Source organism: Oryx dammah, unplaced genomic scaffold (assembly GCF_014754425.2).
Source record: "Oryx dammah isolate SB20612 unplaced genomic scaffold, SCBI_Odam_1.1 HiC_scaffold_25, whole genome shotgun sequence".
In the NCBI taxonomy this organism is placed as follows: Eukaryota; Metazoa; Chordata; class Mammalia; order Artiodactyla; family Bovidae; genus Oryx; species Oryx dammah.
In genome coordinates, this window is record NW_024070209.1 from 102,704,612 (window position 1) to 102,721,518 (window position 16,907).

At 66.4% G+C, this 16,907-nt stretch overlaps 1 protein-coding gene across 1 annotated transcript in view; it reads right to left on the reverse strand.

The window, feature by feature from the left end:
• Positions 1–16,907, reverse strand: part of NOTCH1 (notch receptor 1) — a 45,522-nt gene that overhangs the window by 15,371 nt on the left and 13,244 nt on the right. The window contains exons 3-16 of the mRNA XM_040225539.1: positions 11,119–11,381; positions 10,277–10,615; positions 8,143–8,265; positions 7,403–7,636; positions 6,939–7,094; positions 6,589–6,774; positions 6,252–6,365; positions 5,362–5,475; positions 4,864–5,097; positions 4,655–4,765; positions 3,992–4,184; positions 2,393–2,538; positions 2,064–2,177; positions 162–281 (exon numbers count right to left, since the gene is read on the reverse strand). Coding sequence (XP_040081473.1) covers positions 162–281; positions 2,064–2,177; positions 2,393–2,538; positions 3,992–4,184; positions 4,655–4,765; positions 4,864–5,097; positions 5,362–5,475; positions 6,252–6,365; positions 6,589–6,774; positions 6,939–7,094; positions 7,403–7,636; positions 8,143–8,265; positions 10,277–10,615; positions 11,119–11,381 — 2,447 coding nt within the window. The remainder of the gene's footprint in view (positions 1–161; positions 282–2,063; positions 2,178–2,392; positions 2,539–3,991; positions 4,185–4,654; positions 4,766–4,863; positions 5,098–5,361; positions 5,476–6,251; positions 6,366–6,588; positions 6,775–6,938; positions 7,095–7,402; positions 7,637–8,142; positions 8,266–10,276; positions 10,616–11,118; positions 11,382–16,907) is intronic.

The window sequence follows — 16,907 nt, forward strand, 5'->3', positions numbered from 1 at the left end:
TCTCCACCCCATCCCCCTGGGCTCACCCTGCCAGTCTGTGGCCCTCGAGCCTCTCCCAGCCTCCCCCCACCCAGTACCAGCGTCCCCTGGACTCCCCCTGCCAGCCCGTGGCCCCCGAGCCTCTCCAAGCCTCTCTATGTCCCCCCACCCCCTGGACTCACCCTGCCAGCCCGTGGGGCAGGCGCAGGAGAAGCTCTCATAGTCCTCTGACTCCCGACACTCACCGCCGTTTCTGCAGGGCCCGGCGGCACACGGGGCCAGCACCACCTCACACGTGGCCCCTGGGAGGGAGGGGCAGGGTGATGAGCCCTCCGCGAGCCCCGGCCAGAGGTCAATGCCCCGGGCAAGTCCTGACAGAGGCCCCGGCAGCCACTGTCAACGGGTGGTTCTACCGTCAAAGCACGTCTGGTTGCCCTGCGTGGGGGGGGTGAGGGGGACATACAGCGGGGCACCGGGACCCTGGCTGTGTGAGCGCCTGAACGTGAACCAGGGGAACCCTTGGGCCCCCACAGGCTGGGGGAACGGCCTGGGCCCCACCCCCCGATAGTGCCAGGAGCAAGGGCTGGGCTGGGCCTGACAACCCCCCCACCCACATCGCAGGGGCCCCGGACCGGCTCCCAGCCTCGTGCCCTGCTGATGGCAGAGGGCCCCGCACTGAGCCGGCGGCCTGGGAGCTGAGTCCAGGGGTTCGGTGCCTCGGGCGGCTAGTGCCCATCCCAGGAGGCCCCTGAACCAAGGCTGTGACTGCACGGAACGTGCCAGCCTCAGCCCTCAGGATGGCTGCTTATCAGGGGAGCATTGGACACGGCGTCAGGACCCCGGGTGGGAGCGGGAGTCTGCCTGGACCCCCGGCACTCCGGGTGACCTTTCCTCCCTGAGAGCCCAACGCGGGGTTTCCTGTTTACGGCCCACGGGGCCATGTCCCGAGCCCGCGAGGAAGCGTTATCTTCCCGGCCGCCTATTATCTCCCCGGCCCGCGGGGGTGACCGTCCCGGGCCTTTCATTCTATCGGTTTCCACAGTGACCCCAGCCGGCAGGAAATTCGCCAGGGTTTCCGACAATTGTGCAGAGGGAAGCAGGAAGCGGGCGGACGGGAAGCGGGTCAGCACAGGCCAGCCCCTCCCCGCCGGCCGCCAGCCCCGATGGCAGCGTGTCCGAAAGGGACTCGGGTGCGCCCTGGGCGGCCACCGGGGAGGGGGCGTTTCCTCACCGGCGGAGGAGAGAAAGTCCAGGTCCCCAGCTTCGGTCAAAGAAAACACTGCTCGGGCCACAGGCCGCCAGTGGCGTGGGAACCGCAGTCACGGGCCCCACCCCTGCCTATGGGGGCCTCTCAGGACCGTCCCCAACGGCAGCACTCCCTGCCCCATCCCCGGGGGGCCTGGTGGCCTGAGCACTCGTGACTTCCATTTTTTAACACTTGCCAAATCTCTCTTTAGGAGGGGACCCACATCCCGCCTCCCCCAGCCGGGCCAATGGCGGCAGCTGAGATGCCAGGGACCCGTCTCCCGCCACTCTCAGCAGGAACACAGGGCTCCTTGTTTCCCCACACAAAGAGGGCCCGCCATCAAAGGACTCCCTCAGGCCTCGCCAGCGATGGGGAGGGCAGTCTGGCCCCCCTACCCCCAGGGCAGCCTGAACGGCAGGCGGGGAGGCTGACAGCCCAGACCCAGCTCCATCGCCAAGGGGGCCACCCTCCCAGGCAGGTCCCCCAAGTAGGGACTTGCTTGTGCTCAAATTTTCTCCCAGGCACCTGGTTATTTTATGAGCAAAGACACCTGCAGGGCAAGGCCCTAACGCAGCCAGGCCTAAGGCTCGGAGTACAGAGCAGGGCCTCTGGGATGCCTGCAGAGGGATGCAGACAAGGCCAGCCCAAGAAGGCCGCCTCGCACCTCAGCCACCTGAGCCACCTGCCAAGGCCCCGCCCCTGCCCTCCAGGCCCCGCCCCTGCCCTCCAGACCAGCCCACACCACAGGCCCCGCCCCTGCCCTCCAGACCAGCCCACACCACAGGCCCCGCCCCTGCCCTCCAGGCCCCAAGCGCACAGCCCCAGGCCCCGCCCATACCTGTATAGGGCAAGAGACAGTTGCATTTGTACCCTGCCACGTCATCGATACACGTGCCCTGGTTCAGACACGGGTTGGACGCGCACTCGTTGATGTTGGTCTGGCAGTTGGGCCCTGGAGAGAGAAAATGCAGTCGGTGTAGCCGTCGCCCCAGGTGCTATGGCCAAGTTCTGCCTGGCGTGGAGAAAAAGCCCTGCACTGAGCCCGGGGCCTGGGAACCCACACCAGCCGGTCCAGGAGCCACCGGCGTTCTCGACGGCTGGCGTGTGTCCGGGCTCCACGCGGCCCCCAGGGCCTGCGCTGGGACCAGCAGCCCCCGTCCCACTCACCACTGAAGCCCTCCCGGCAGGCGCACACGTAGCCGCTGGTCATGTCCTTGCAGGTGCCTCCGTTGACGCAGGGGTTTGACTCACACTCATCGTTGTTGACGTCACAGTTGGCCCCACTCCACCCGGGGTCACAGTCACACTTGTACCTGCAGAGGCGACCACACGGTGGCTCAGGTGTAGCCAGAGAGGGCGGGGCCTAGGCTGGGAGCAACCCAGACTCTGCCACCGTCTTACAACCTGATTAGATGGAGACACTGGTCCACTCTGACCCTTGGAGTCCTTTAAACGACTTTAAATAGCCTGCCTCGACTAAGACAGTGGTAAGGGTTTGGGACAGTGCCCAGTTCAGAGCAGTGGTCAGGAGACCATCCACTGTTCACTTGCTGTGTGACCCTGAACAGGCAGCTTACCCTCTCTGTGCAAAACGAGGGCGTGTGGTCCCTGCCACGTCCATCACCCCATTTAGACAGAGCCAATGCCAGGCACGTAGTGGGTGTCGGAAACTAAATGTCAGCTTCTCTACACTCTAATATTCTGGCACCACATATATGGGCAGGGTTCCCACACCAGCTGGGTGTCCCGCAACCCAGTCCTGGCCCTAAGTGCCTGGAGTCAGCAAAGACTGGCCCCCCATCCCCCAGAGAGGGATGGGACCCACCAGACTGGCCCCAGGTCAGACACTAACCCCAAGCCCCAAGTTGTCACCTCTACTTCTGACCAAACAGCCAGGAACCAGACCTCGTCCTTTGAAATTTGCAGAAAGGGCTCACGAAACTCAGAAAAACTGTTTGACTTACTAGATCAATGGTTTACTATAAGCAGGAAAACTTGGAACGGCCCAATGGAAGAGGTGTACGGGGCCAAGGATGGGGAAGGCTCAGAGCTGGTCCCCGCCCCATCCCAGCACCTGTTCGCCAACCCGGAAGCTCTCTGAACTCCCGCATTTGGCCTTTTTATGGAGGCTTCCTCACACAGGAGTGACTGAATAAGTCACTGGCCGTTAGTGATTAACTTGTACTGCAGCCCCTCTCCCGTCCTCACGGTCGGGGTGGGACGGAAGGCCCCGGCCCCCAGCCTCAGCCTCGGATGACCTTAGCAGCCTCCTTACGGAAGCTCAGTGGTGGTTTAGTTGCTAAGTCGTTTCCAGCTCTCGCAACCCCATGGACTAGCCCGCCAGGCTCCTCTGTCCATGGGATTTCCCAGGCAAGAATCCTGGAGTGGATTGCCATTTCCTTCTCCAGGGGATCTTCCTGACCCAGGAATCGAACCTGGGTCTCCTGCATTGCAGGCTGATTCTTTACCACTGAGCTGGAGCCCAAAGGGGCTCAGACACGACCCAAGACACCACTTCCACTCTCAGAGATCTCAGAGATTTCACCCCTGGTCTGCCGCCTCGGCACAGATGCGTTCCCCGGGCACCCGCGGAGCCGAGGGCAGTGCTGGGCTCAGACCAGGAGCCGAGTGAGCGCCCGTGCATGGCACTCTTCAGGGCTCCCACAGCAGACCCGTCCTTGGGGAGCACCTGGCCGCTCCGCCCAAGACCCGCTGGCTCCCCACTCCTACACTCCCCGCCCCCAGGGCGGGGCTCCGAGGACGCACCCATTGAGGCTGTCGCGGCAGGCCCCGTGGATGCAGGGGTTGCTGCTGCACTCGTTGACCTCAGACAGGCAGGTGGGGTCGTGGTAGCCCTCCGGGCAGCGGCAGGTGAAGCCGTTGATGCCGTCCTCACAGGTGCCCCCGTTGTGGCAGGGGCTGTCCGCGCACTCGTCAATGTTGATGTTGCACATGCTCCCTGCGGGTGGCCCGGCAGCTCAGACACCAGGAGTGGCAGAGGGGCCGGGCTCCCTGCCCTCGGAGCCTCAGTCTCCCTCTCCGCCCCCAACTCCATCCCAGGCCCTCCCAAGGTTCAGACTCTCACCGATACAAGCTCTGCTCCCAGGACCCAGGGCCCATGCTGGACATGCTCGGGGCAGAGGGCAGCATGTGCGCCGGGAGCCTGGCCCCACTGCGGGCCTGCCGGGCTGCTTCTCACCCGGCATGCCAGGCTCAAGGATGTCCACCCCAGCGTCAGCCAGACCCACCCCCCACCCCCGTTCCTTCCAGAGCCTCTGCCGCCATCTGCCAAGGCTGCTGGCCTGAGAGCTGGGCCCCCACAGTCCCGAGACCCTGACCTGCGAGCGCAGCTTCAGCCCCTGAATCAAAGCCCTGACGCGGGCAGCAGGGCAGAGCCCTCTGCAGGCCCCCGAATCCTGGGCGGCTCACCTGTGTAGCCCGGCTCACACGCACACTCGTAGCCGTCAATCTTGTCCAGACACGTGCCGGAGTCGCAGGGGTTGCTCGCGCAGTCGTCCAGGTTGATCTCGCAGTTGGGTCCTGGGGGTGGGAGACCAGAGGAGGTCATGTGCTCCAGCTCGCTCATCCACAGCTTCAGCTACCCGCCCGCAACCCTGCACCAGCCCGGGGCCGGGCACCTGTGGTCCCCTTGAGGCAGAAGCAGAGGTAGGAGTTGTCACGGTCCTGGCAGGAGCCCCCGTGGCGGCAGGGCTGGCTGTGGCACTCGTTGATGTTGGTCTCGCAGTGGTGGCCCGTGTAGCCCGGCTGGCACAGGCAGCTGAAGGTGGCCACGCCGTCCTTGCAGGACCCGTAGTGGCAGGGGTCGGGGTCACACTCGTCGATGTCCACCTCGCAGTGGGGCCCCGTGTAGCCTGCAGGGGCGGGGGGCCACTCTCTGGGTTACCACGCTGTCCAGGACACCATCAAGCAGACCCAGGGTCCTCTTGTTCCCACCAGGGAAGCCTGGGGATGTCTGGGGCACGCCCCCCACCTGCCTGGGGTCAGAGACGCACCCTGCTCTTGTTCCCCTCCAGACTGAGGGGTCACCCCTCAGCCTCAGCCTCTGACCAGCCCCTTCCTCGGACCCCACCGCCTGCTTCTGCCCCCCAACTTGGCCTGGGGTCACAGTCCCGCACCTTCTGTGCACACGCAGGTGTAGGTGTTGGGCCCGTCCAGGCACTTAGCGCCGTTCTTGCAGGGTGTGCTCGCACACTCGTCCACATCATACTGGCACAAGTGCCCGGTGAAGCCTGTGGCCAGGGAGGGGATGGCGGTCAGATGCCAGGGGCACAACAGCACCACAGCCAAGCCCTGGCTGGCCAAGGTCGGGGGGCGGAGGGCGCCCAGGAGGGGCCCCCGAGAGTGCTTTGGCCAGGGCTGGGCAAATGGCAAATGCCCGTATCCTTTCCTTGCCCTCTTTCAGAGCACACCCCTGGGGTCCTGGCCCTCCTGCCCTGCCCCCTTCAGAGGAGGCTCAGCCCAAGATGGACGGTTGCCATGGCTACAGCTGGGCTGGGCTGAGAATTTGGTTCCTGGCTAGGCGTCTGGGACAGTTGATTTGCATCTCAGGAGGTCCAGGGCTCTGACCCCCCAACACCTCCCCGGGCCTGGCGTCCCCCAGCCCTTCCCTGCGACAGACTCTGGGCCCTCACAGGCTCCATAGACCCTCCTAGCCATCACTTCCACTGCCGCTGGCAGAAGCAGGTGGGTGCGGCAGGCCGGCCCTCCTCCTGCTGGGGCACGAAGGCAGGAAGGAGGGTCTCTGGGCCCCGGGCTTCTCAGCGAGGTGGGGGCCAGGAACCCTCCCCGGCCCAGCTTTGTCCCCTGGGGGCTGAAAACCAACCCACCCCCGCCTCCCCACACTCCGGAGGTGAGGCTCTTAGGCGCCCTTCCCACCATGGGGGACCTGACCGGCCCTGACGCAGGGGCAGGGTGGGGGGACCTGACCGGCCCTGACGCAGCGGCAGGGTGGGGGGACCTGACCGGCCCTGACGCAGCGGCAGGGTGGGCGGCGGGGCCGTCTCACCCGTGGGGCACTGGCACACGAACTCGTTGACCTTGTCCAGGCAGCGGCCGTTCTGCAGGCAGGGGCTGCTGGCGCACTCGTCCGTGTTCACCTCGCAGTGCAGACCCTCGTAGCCTGGTGAAGCGGGCTGGTCAGCAACGCCCGGCCCCTCCACACCTGCTCCCCGGGGCCGACCCAGCCGCCCAGCGCTCGCCTGCTCTCCACTGCGCCCAGAGACCAAGCTCGAGCCTCCCCAGATAACTGTGGGGAGGCTGCGGCTTGGGCGGGCATGGAGGCCGGGGGCAGAGGCGATGCGGCTTCCGCACCCCCAGGGTCGGGCGGGCGGCCGGCCGCGTACCAGGCATGCAGATACACTGGAACTCCCCAATCTGGTCCAGACAGGTGGCGTCGTTCTGACACGGGTTCGATACGCACTCGTTGACGTCGATCTCGCAGCGCGGGCCGGTGTAGCCCTGCAGACACTGGCACTCGAACGAGCCCAGCGTGTTGATGCACTTGCCCGCGTGCTCACAGGGGTTGGCACCTGGTGGGGGCGGGAGGGGTTTGGTGGATGCGGCACGGGTAAGGGGCTGCTCTGGGAACCCTAGCCTCTGGAACAGTCGGGGGTGTGCCTGCCTCCCCCATCAGACCCGCCTCCTCCCGTCGGACTACTTCCAACAGGTTCCCCAGCCCCCTGGCTGCCCGTACCCAGCGAGCACTCGTCCACATCCTGGCTGCAGGCCGGCCCCGTGTACCCCGAGGGGCAAGTGCAGATGGCCTTGCCATTGACGGGGTTGGTGTCGCAGTTGGAGCCCTCATTGCAGGGGTTGCTGATGCAGGCGTCATTCAGGTGGCACAGCAGACCTGGGCACAGCGGTGGGGGTCAGCGGAGGCACTGTCCCCCCACCTCCTCCGGCTGGGAACACTGACTGCCCACACCCGGCTCCCCAGGGAGGGGCCCCGCCAGGACACAGCCAGTGACCCTGTGGCGGGCCCTACAATGCCGGAGCTATTCCGGGAGGCTCACGGCCAGCCGCTTCACACCAGGAGGCCCCTCTTGGGGTTCCCCCCTTACGGGCCCCACAAAGCTGCAGTGTGAGCTTCTGTGTGAGGCCCCTCGCCCAGGCCTGACCCCCCAGGGCCCTCCGCCTGGGGACAGGCTGGGTGCTCACCCGTGCGGCCGTGGGGACACTCGCAGTAGAAGGAGGCCACGCGGTCGTGGCAGGTGGCGCCCCGGAAGCAGGAGGCGCTGGCGCAGTCGTCAATGTTCTCGCTACAGTCTGCGCCCGTCCAGCCGTTGACACACACACAGTTGTAGTCGCCGTGGGTGTTGTGGCAGGTCCCGCCGTTCTGGCAGGCATTGGGCATGAGCTGGCACTCATCCACATCCTCTGTGCAGTACTGACCTGCGGGGGCCCGGGACGGTTGGTGCCTCCAGCCCCCGCCACCAAGCCGAGACCCTCACCTCGACCAGGAAGTCTTCCTGCCTTCCTCCAGCCCCGCCAGCCAGAGCCAGCCTTTCCCCTGCACCCCTGGCACCTGGGGGCTCTTGCCTGGCTGGTCTGTGGGCACAGGTGCACTGGGGTCCACGCTCACCTGTGGGCAGGGCCTGTATCCTGCTGGCCAGCATCCCTGTGTCCTGGCCAGCAAGCTGGGCTCAAACCGGGGACCTGATTGTGGCCAGGCCAGCCTGGGGCCAGGCTGCAAATGGCTCACACAGACGGGCTGGTGCCACCCATGTCTGTGCTGCTCCAGGGGGTTGGGGGGAGCCTCAGACCCTGGTGGGGGGGGCAGTCAGCTGCAGGTCACAGCATCCTTCCCATCTCAGATCTCAGCTCCCTTTTGCCTGCCCCCCATGGGGACAGACTCCAGGGGCAGAGGTGCCCCCCTCCGAGCCGCCCGCTGTGCGCACCTGTCCACTCCGGGGGGCAGCGGCAGTTGTAGGTGTTCACGCCGTCCACGCAGGCGCCTCCGTTCTTGCAGCTGTTCCCTGGACAGTCGTCAATGTTTTCCTCGCAGTTCTGGCCAGTGAAGCCTGCAGCAGGGGCCAGTCGCCCGGTCAGGCCTCCCCACGGGGCCAGGCCCTCACCGCCCTGTCACGCTTGCACTGGGTTCTGGCACCCTCCTGGCTGGACCCAGGACACCCTGCTCTGGGCGCCGCCTTGGAGCCCTCGGGGTCCCTGCCCCATACCCTGCCCTCCTCACTCCTGTGACCGGGCCGCACACCCCAGAGCCCACGGTCAGCACATTCCTAAGCAATCGTTTTCTAAAGGGCCGGCTGGACAGACGGGGACCCACGGTCACAGGCTCCCCGGGGTTCTGTCAGAGAAGACGTCTGCGCTATGTCCTCTGTGACTGGGCACTGCCTGCCGGCCCAGCCCTGTGTTCGGGGTCGTCTGCACACCCCCACGTGTGGCCGCGGATACCCCCTTTGACGGGGCAGCACTGGGCCTGGGAGCCCCCACGCACGGAACTAGAGCAGGGAGACAGAGGGACCCTGGCAGGCAGTCGGGGGTGGGGGTGTGTGTGCAGGTGCGGCCCCCAGACTTCCCAGCAGCAGAGGCGCAGGCAGGGTGGCAGCCCCCCACCCTCTCCCTGCCCTCTCCCAGCCAGGCCAACTTCTGCGGCACCCCCTCCACGTCCAGTCAGTTAGCTATTAATCCGTTCGACTCCCGCTGGTTCAATAATCAACCCAGAAAGGTGCGTCTGGCAATAGCCAAACCTGCAGCCGGTTACTAATTAATGCCCCTCCCGGGGCGCCTTTGGACCCTCTCCTGCCCCTCCCTCGGAGGGCCCCCCCACTGGAGCCTGGCGCCCACACTCCAGTCCCTCCTGCATGCGGCAAGCCTAAAGCGCCGCCTCTCCCCAGCCTCAGCTCACCTCCGGCCGGAGGGGCCACAGCTGCTCCACGTGTGCAGCCCCCTCTGCCAGGCCCCCACGCCTCCCACTGGCCCCCCCCAGCCCGCACCACAGCCCCTCCTGACCCTGGGGTCCCACAGCCCACCTTCCCCAGGAAGACATCTGAACCCAGACTCCGAAACAGCCACGCAGCCCAGCCGGGCAGTGGGTAGTGCCGGGGCGGGCAGGTGGCGAGGGGAGAATCAGGGACCGGAAATGCACACGCCTGGCGTCTGCACGCAGAGGCAACAGGCCCGGGACTTGAGGGCGGGAAAAGCACTTCCTCTTTGCAAGGGCCGGGCTGGGCAGAGGGCCGTGTGGGGGCCAGAGCGACCTTTGGGTCAGTCCTGGGTCAGCTGGACCCTGGGCCGTCCCCTCTCCAGCAACCCAAACCCCACCGACCCCCCCCTCCTCATCGCCCCGCCCCAAAACTCCCTCCCCTTCCCAGTCCCTGCCTAACCGCCCCGTGAAAGTGACAGACTGGAGGCTTTCGAACCTCTTCGTCATTATCAGTATTTTTAGATCATCAGCAGCAAAACGGACTCAGAAGAAAACTACAGTGGAAAGTCTGGGACATGAAACAGGAACAGTGGAGCTGCTAGGGGGATGGGGAGGGCTGGGCCCACCTGTCACTCCTGCCCCGGCAGTGGGCGGCAGGAGAGGCCAGGAGGAAGCGCCCCCACGGGGGGAGGCACGCGTGAGCCCCGGCCCCCCCGGCCCCACCGCCAGGGAGCGGGAAGCCCCGCGGGCAACACGGGTGAGGGTGCTCCCCGCAGCGGGGGAGAGTTCTGCAGCGTGCACGTGGTCCCAGGGAACTCGGGATAAGGGGCCTCCTGGGGGGCCTGAAGGAGGCCAGTGTCCACGGCCCAGGAGACTTGGAGCAGGGGGCCAGGAGAGCAGAGTCACCCCAGAGGGGACGGAATGCTCAGGCCCTCCCTGGAGGCGGCAGGGTCCCTGGCACAGGGGAGGAGCACTAGGGTGTCACAGCAGGCCTGTCCCGGGGCGGCACTTGGTGGGTGGGTGCCCCTATCCCAGAGCATGCCCCACACCACCCCTAAGGCTGCCCTCCAACCGCCCGGGCTCGGGTGACGCCCCCAGACCCAGCCTGCCCGGCTCCCCGCCCCCTGCACGCTTCCGGCGGGCAGTACCTGGCAGGCAGGCGCACTCGTGGGTGGTGTCCCCTGTGGGGCGGCAGGTGCCCCCGTTCTGGCAGGGGGAGGGGCTGCAGGGCACGTAGGGCAGCTCGCAGTGGGGGCCGGTGTGGGTGGGGCGGCAGACGCAGCGGTAGGAGCCGACCTCATTGAGGCAGGTGCCGCCGTGGTGGCAGAGCCCGGGGCTCTGGCTGCACTCGTTGACATCCTGCCTGCATGTGGGGCCGTGGAAGCCGGGCGGGCAGTGGCAGATATACGACGCCTCGAAGGGCAGGCACTGGCCACCGTTGGCACAGGGGTTGGAGGCGCAGGGGTCGGCTTGCTGGCACGTCTTCCCTGGGGGGCAGGGGGCCGGGGTGGGGTGGTTAGCCGGCCTCCCTGGTTCCTATGAGCTGGGGGCAGCGTCCAGACCTGGACAAGGGGTGAGCCGGGCATGGGCCCAGTGGCATCAGCTCCTCACCACCCAGGGACCCCAACCACTTAGGGGCTGAGTGACCACCGTGGGATGCACAGTAGGCCAGGGCCCCTGGGGAGCTGACCCAGACTGCGTCCCTCCTGAGCCGGCGGTGACACCACGGCTCCTGCAGGGGCCGGGGGAGTCTCCCCTTTTCTCACAGAGCTGCGGCAGGGGGGTGCCCTCGAGCCAGGAACTGACGCCTCCAGGGCTGAAAAGCGGCATGGGGACCCCCGAGTGGGGACTCTAGGCAATTTCTGGATCGCTGACCCCCACAGCCGAGCCCAGTCCAGGACCGTCCACGGCCACTTGGACGGGGGCCGTCATTGGCTGTGTGGGCGGCTGGAGGAAGGCCACTCCATCCCCGCACCCCCGGGGTCCTCACCTGACCAGCCCGGGGGGCAGAGGCACTTGTACTCGGTGAGCGTGAGCAGGTCACAGGTGCCGCCGTTGAGGCAGGGGCTGGCGAGGCAGGCGTGGTCACGGGGCGTCAGGCACAGCGGCCCTGAGAAGCCCAGGCGGCAGCTGCAGACATAGTCCACCAGGCCTTCTCGCTCCGTTGTGTGGCATGTCCCGCCGTTCTTGCAGGGGGCACTGAGGCAGGGGTTGGGGGCCTGGCATTGCTGGCCCGCGAAGGCCCCGCTGCATCTGTGGCAGACACAACAGGGAGGTGAGCGCCCACTCCCCAGCTAGCCCGCCACCAGCCCCGGCATCCATGGGGGTCCCCTCCCGGGCAGCGGCCCCCCTCAAAGGGCCCAGGGAGGTTCTGGGACCACAGTGGGGGTCATTGCCCAATATCACCAGGGTGCCAAGCGCCAATGAGCTCTCCGCTTTAAAGTGGTTCCTATTACATCAAGGGAATTTCATGTCCATAAAAACAGTGATTACGTTAATTGGAGACATTAGAGACCAGAGTGTTTGGCGGGCCCCAGCGTCGGTTGCAGAATCCATGGAGGCATCTGTCTGCACCAGTGAGCCACGGAGAAGGGGCCATGCGGGCCAGACCCTGCCATTCTCCGTGGAAGGGAATGGTGTTCTGTGAAACATTTTGTTTCAGGGACCTGCCTACTCTCTCTCTCTCCAGCTTTTCTGTAACGAATGTGCGTTATTTGGGTAATAAAAGAGTTCGCAGATTGCTCTTCTTTCAGTACGAATACGAGAGCAAACAGGGCAAGAACTGCAGACACCACGTGGCCGGGCTCCCACACTGTCGCCGATGTGGAACTCTCTCTCGGGGGTCTGACGCGACAGGACCGCGCTGCTCAGTGCTCCACCCTCACCCACGCATGGTGCCCGGACACAGTCTCTCCCTTTCGGGGGCAAAGGCTTTACATCGGAAGCCCAGCCTGCTGCACAGCTGGAGAAAGCAGCGGCCAGGAAGACCGCCGCTGCGGCAGGCCCTGTGCCGGCTCCCAGGCTAAGACGGCAGCAGGTGAGCAGGGAGTGGGGGGCACCTTGCCCCCACCCCTGGCCACAGGCCTGGTCCCAGGCGCTCCCCACCGGGAAGGGCTCGGCACCTGCCACCCCCACCCCGGGGCCGCCCTTGGCCACCTGTTGCCTCGGCTTCTCGAGGCAGGGCGGTACACTGCCCCCCAGGGTCACCTCGTGGCCTTGCACTGGAGGGAAAGCCCAGGAGAGGCTCTGGGACCAGCCAGGCCTCCCTCTTCCCAGCGGCAGAGCCTCTGGGTGGAACGCACCTGCGGCCCCCAGCCTGCAGTGGCCTGGGAAGGCAGCCCTGACGCTGGGCCCATAGCCCCAGGCACCGGTGGGCGGGGCCCCCACCCCCGCGGGGCAGCCACGGGGACCCTGGGGGAAGAGAGGGCCCTCCTGGGCTCCGACCATCCTACCTTCCCGAGACCCCTCCCCCCCCCGAGAGGGGCTGCTCCGTGGGGTTCAGGCCTTCACTCCAGGACCCCTACCCCCAACAAATGCCAGCCCGCCAGGGCCCCCTCCCTCCCCTCCTGCACAAAGCTGCACAGGGAGAGGGGGCGGGGGATCCGTGAGAAGCCAGGGCTTTCCTCTGAGGCTATGGCTTGGGCAGGGCGGGCAAGGAGAACGCAAAATGGCCACTCCGGACCACCATCTGTCGCCTGAAGCCAAAAGTCCTAAACCAACTGGCTTAAAGAAAACCAGCTGCCCTTCTGGGAGGGGCGCAGGGGAGGTAACTCAGGCCTGAGCCGGGGCTCCAGCCCAGCTGGCTCAGGGAGGGGGAGGAGGACGGGTGTGGCTGGCTCCTCTCCGGGGGCACACACCCCAGGATGCACCCCCTGTGCGACCGGCACCCTGGCACCCCGGGCTCCGGCAGGGCCATACCCTGGAGCCTGGGGAAGGTGGCGTGGCCCCCACTGAGCATGGATCCAGTTACAGGACGCCTGGTCCCAGCCTGAGTGGCACTGGGAACCCAGAGCCCTGGAGGGGAGTGGGGAGACCCAGGAGGTAGCCCCTCCCCCACCTCTCAATGCCCTCCATTGTCAGGCAGGAGCTGGCCACTGCTCCTGTTGGAGAAAAGGCTCTTTTTTTTTCTTTTTCCCCAGCTACTGAAGAGCAGGCAGAAAGTGGGAGCTGGACAGAGGACGCTTGGTCATCAAAGCGGGGTGGGGGGTGGGAGCCCGCCTGCCCTGTCCACACCCAGCTCCAAGGCGTGGGAAGCCCACCCAGGTGGGTGAGATGAGGCAGGCCTGCCCCATGGCCTGGGGGAAACGCACACAAGGCTGCCCAGGGCGTCCTCCATGTGGGCTCCACCTTCATCACTGGTCCGGTTCAGCAGCGTTCCCAAGTGGACCAGAAAGGCCCCACCAGGGTGCACAACCCTCCAGCCTCCAGCTACAGGGCAGTGTGTCCCTGAACCCCACCCCAAGCCCGTCCTGAATGGGGAGCCTAACACAGAAGACTGTGGGAGAATCCACCTGGATTGAGAGCATCCTGGCCAAGGAGGCTGCATGAATTACAGCAAGAAGAAAAGCGCGCCCAGTAGATCAGGCTGCGGCAGCAGGGACAAAGGGCGGCTGGGGAGCAGGTGCGCCTGTGGCCGGGGACGCGGGCGGCAGCTGCTCCCGGCCGGCGCAGCGGCGGCTGCCAGCCCCGGCGGGCGGGGGGCGGGGCAGGAGCCAGGGAGGCTCCTCCGTGGGGAGAAGGCAGCGGCTGAGGGGGCCCATTGTCCTCCCTGCTCCCGCCCAGGCCTGGTGGACGCTGCTGTGAAGGCACGCTGCCCGTGCGGGCCGGCTCCAGGGCTGGGCCTGGCCGCCGTCCACCACGAACACCCCAGCAGGGGGAGCGGCAGCCTAGGGGGGGTTGCTGCTGAGGCAGGTGCTGGGGGCGGTGCTAGGTACAAGCAGGGCCTGGCTTAACTCCATGGGAGGACGCCTGGGGCCAGGTTGGTCTTGAGGAGGGCGGGGGTGGGTAGGCAGGGTGGAGGGGCCTTACAGCCCATCACAGAGGCCTGTCCCTGCTCTGGGCGGCCTCCGGCCATGCCCCCCCTCCCCTAGATGTGTCTCCACCTGCCCCCCACCCTGGGTGCAGTGCTGGGGTTTCCTGGGAAGGCACCCATGGCACTCACACTTCCCTGAGAAGGTGGAGGAGGGCCCGTGAGGCTGCTCAGACGCGGCCAGTCTGCTGGGACCAGCGACCAAGTCCCTCGCGGCCATTCCGTCCTGAACACCTGTCCTGGCAGCTCGACCTAAGTGCCTGGCGGGGACAGGGCCTCATGCTTGGAGGGCAAGGTCGCACCCAACACCTGCCTCAGGATTCCGGGCCAGGGGCCGTCGGGGACCCTGAGGCTGGACGAGAACTGCCCCATGCACCGTGCTACTCAGCTCCTGGCTCCCGGGGGCCCGTGGCAGCCTCCCCTTCCTTGCGCCCCTCTGGAAGGCGGCCTCCCAGTGTCTCCTCCTCTGCTCGCCTCCCCTCCGGCCCACGCAGAGCCTGACGGGGTGTTCTGGCCCACCACGGCGAGCAGCAGCAGAGGGTCAGGTGTGGCTGGGGGCTCCAGGATCAGAGCTGCAGAGAGGCGGCACCCGGAGTGGGGGGCGGCAGCACGGAACAGCTGCTGGGACGCCCGCCCGTCACCGGCCTGGAGCTCATTGGAGGCTTCTTCAGTGTTTCCTCCTAGCCGGCTCCTCCCCCCACCCCCCCACCCCCCAGCGCCGCTCCAAAGAAATGCAGCCCCAGAAGCGTCCAGAGGCAGATGCTGCCTTGACCTTTCACCCCTTCACCCGGGACTAATGCTAAATGGTGCTGTTTTCCTTTCTGAGTTAAGCGGGCCATCTGCCACCCCCAGGGGAGAGATGACAGCTCCCTCTACTTCGAAGGCGGGACTCAGCACAGAGGAAGGACTCACTCGGTCTGCCCTTGAGCAGTCTGTGGTTGAGCAGGGGGGTTGAGTGGGGCAGAGCTGGGTGAGCACAGGGCCCTGGCCGGGTGGGGGTGCGGACTGGGGGTCGTCGGGGGGTGTGCCACCCCCTTCCTTCTGCAGGCCAGACAGAGTCGCCCCAAGGGAGCGGGGGGCACCACCGATGGATGGGCGAGACAGTTCATCAGAGCTTTTGGGGGGCTCTGCGGCACAGATGGGCACTGCCTGCCAGGCCTCCGTTTCATGCGAGTCAGGGGATCAAGGGCACAGAAAGCCCGGTGCAGAGGCGGCCTGGGCATCTGGAGCACAGTGGACTCTCACTCTAGCCAATTCTGCTGGATTTGATTTGCACACAGTTCACCGACATGTCCCTGGGGACACGGTGGCTCCACCAGGGTCCGTGTACCTGCTTAAGGAAAGCCGTGGGGGACACAGGGCTCCCCAGCACCGCGGACCCCACTCGACCCTGCTGCCTGGGGCCTGGGATGTCAGCACAAGAGCCGGTAACCCATGGCTGGAGGCCACATCTGTAGGCCCGGGGCCTGTGCCCCAAAGGTGGGCAGGGACTGTGCCACCCAATGCAGACGGACAGCTCTGCAGGTCCCTGCCCCCAGCCATGCATCCCATGTCCCTGGGGGGCTGAGTCAGGGCCTGGGGTCCTACCCACTGCAGCTGAAGGCCCCTCCCACCCCCCACGCCCGGCCCCAGCTCTGCCTGCAGTGGGGTGCCTGCTAGAAGACCCTCCCCACACCAGCACTGCCTCGCTCACAGGCTTTCTGCCCAGTACCCTCCAACACAATGTTACTGGGGCCCTGAAGAGAGGGGCCAGGGAGCACCGATGGCTCGTCAGGGTCCCCCCCTCCTCCCCAGAGGTGGTCCAGGATGCTAAACAAAGACCGTTAAGGCCCACCACCAGGCAGGCAGGCCTGCCCACCTCGGGGCAGCTTGACCGGGAGGTTCTCAGACCCCCAGCCCAGCCCAGGCAACTGGGGCCACTTGCAGACCAGACCAGGCAGAGGAGGCTCCTGCCCGCTTATGGAACAGGAAGACTGAGGCCAGGAGAGAGGGGGGTGCATTGGACAGACTCTGAGCCCCCAGCTCCTCCCTCAGAGGGGCCAGGGTCAAGGAGTCTACTTGTGCTCCTGGATAAGGCTTGCCAGGGGTCCTGGGCCCCTCTGGGCAGAGGCTGGTTCAAGGGCCCTGAATCCCAGTGGGAAATCACAGTTTCCAGGATGCTGTGTTCGTGGCAGGTTGGGGGGTCGCGCAGTGACTGGGGGTGGTGCTCAGTGGCCTCTGCTGGTCTCCCCCACTGTGCCCACCCACCATGTCCATCCTGGGGTCCTTCCCTACTGGGCACCACCAGGACAGCTCAGCTGTGAGGAACGGAGCCCCTGGGAGACACAAAAGCCAGGGGTGCCCGGGAACTCCAACGGGCAGCGGGCGGGGCTCCAGGTTTCTCTCAAACCCTCAGCATCCTTGGTCCAGACCACTGTCTGAGCCACGAACTCTGCCGTGCCCGAGGGTACCTGGACGACAGCCCTCTGCCCTCTCCTGTCTCGGTCCCTTTCTGCTTCAGGCAGGGTGTGCCCAGGGCAGCCCGGAGCCTGGCCAGCCCTGCACGGGTTTGGAGGCCACAGTGTGAGACCTCACTCCACCACCTGCAGCCCCAACTGCCCCAGGAAGCAACTGCAGGGACCCGGCTGGTGCCTGGCTGAGCTGCAGTCTGCTTCCAGCCCGCACGGCCTCTGGGCTGGGGCGGCTCAGAGCTGCATGGGGAGGGCGCTGCCCTGGCTCCCAAGCTTCAGAGAGGAGGCGAGCGGCAGCCA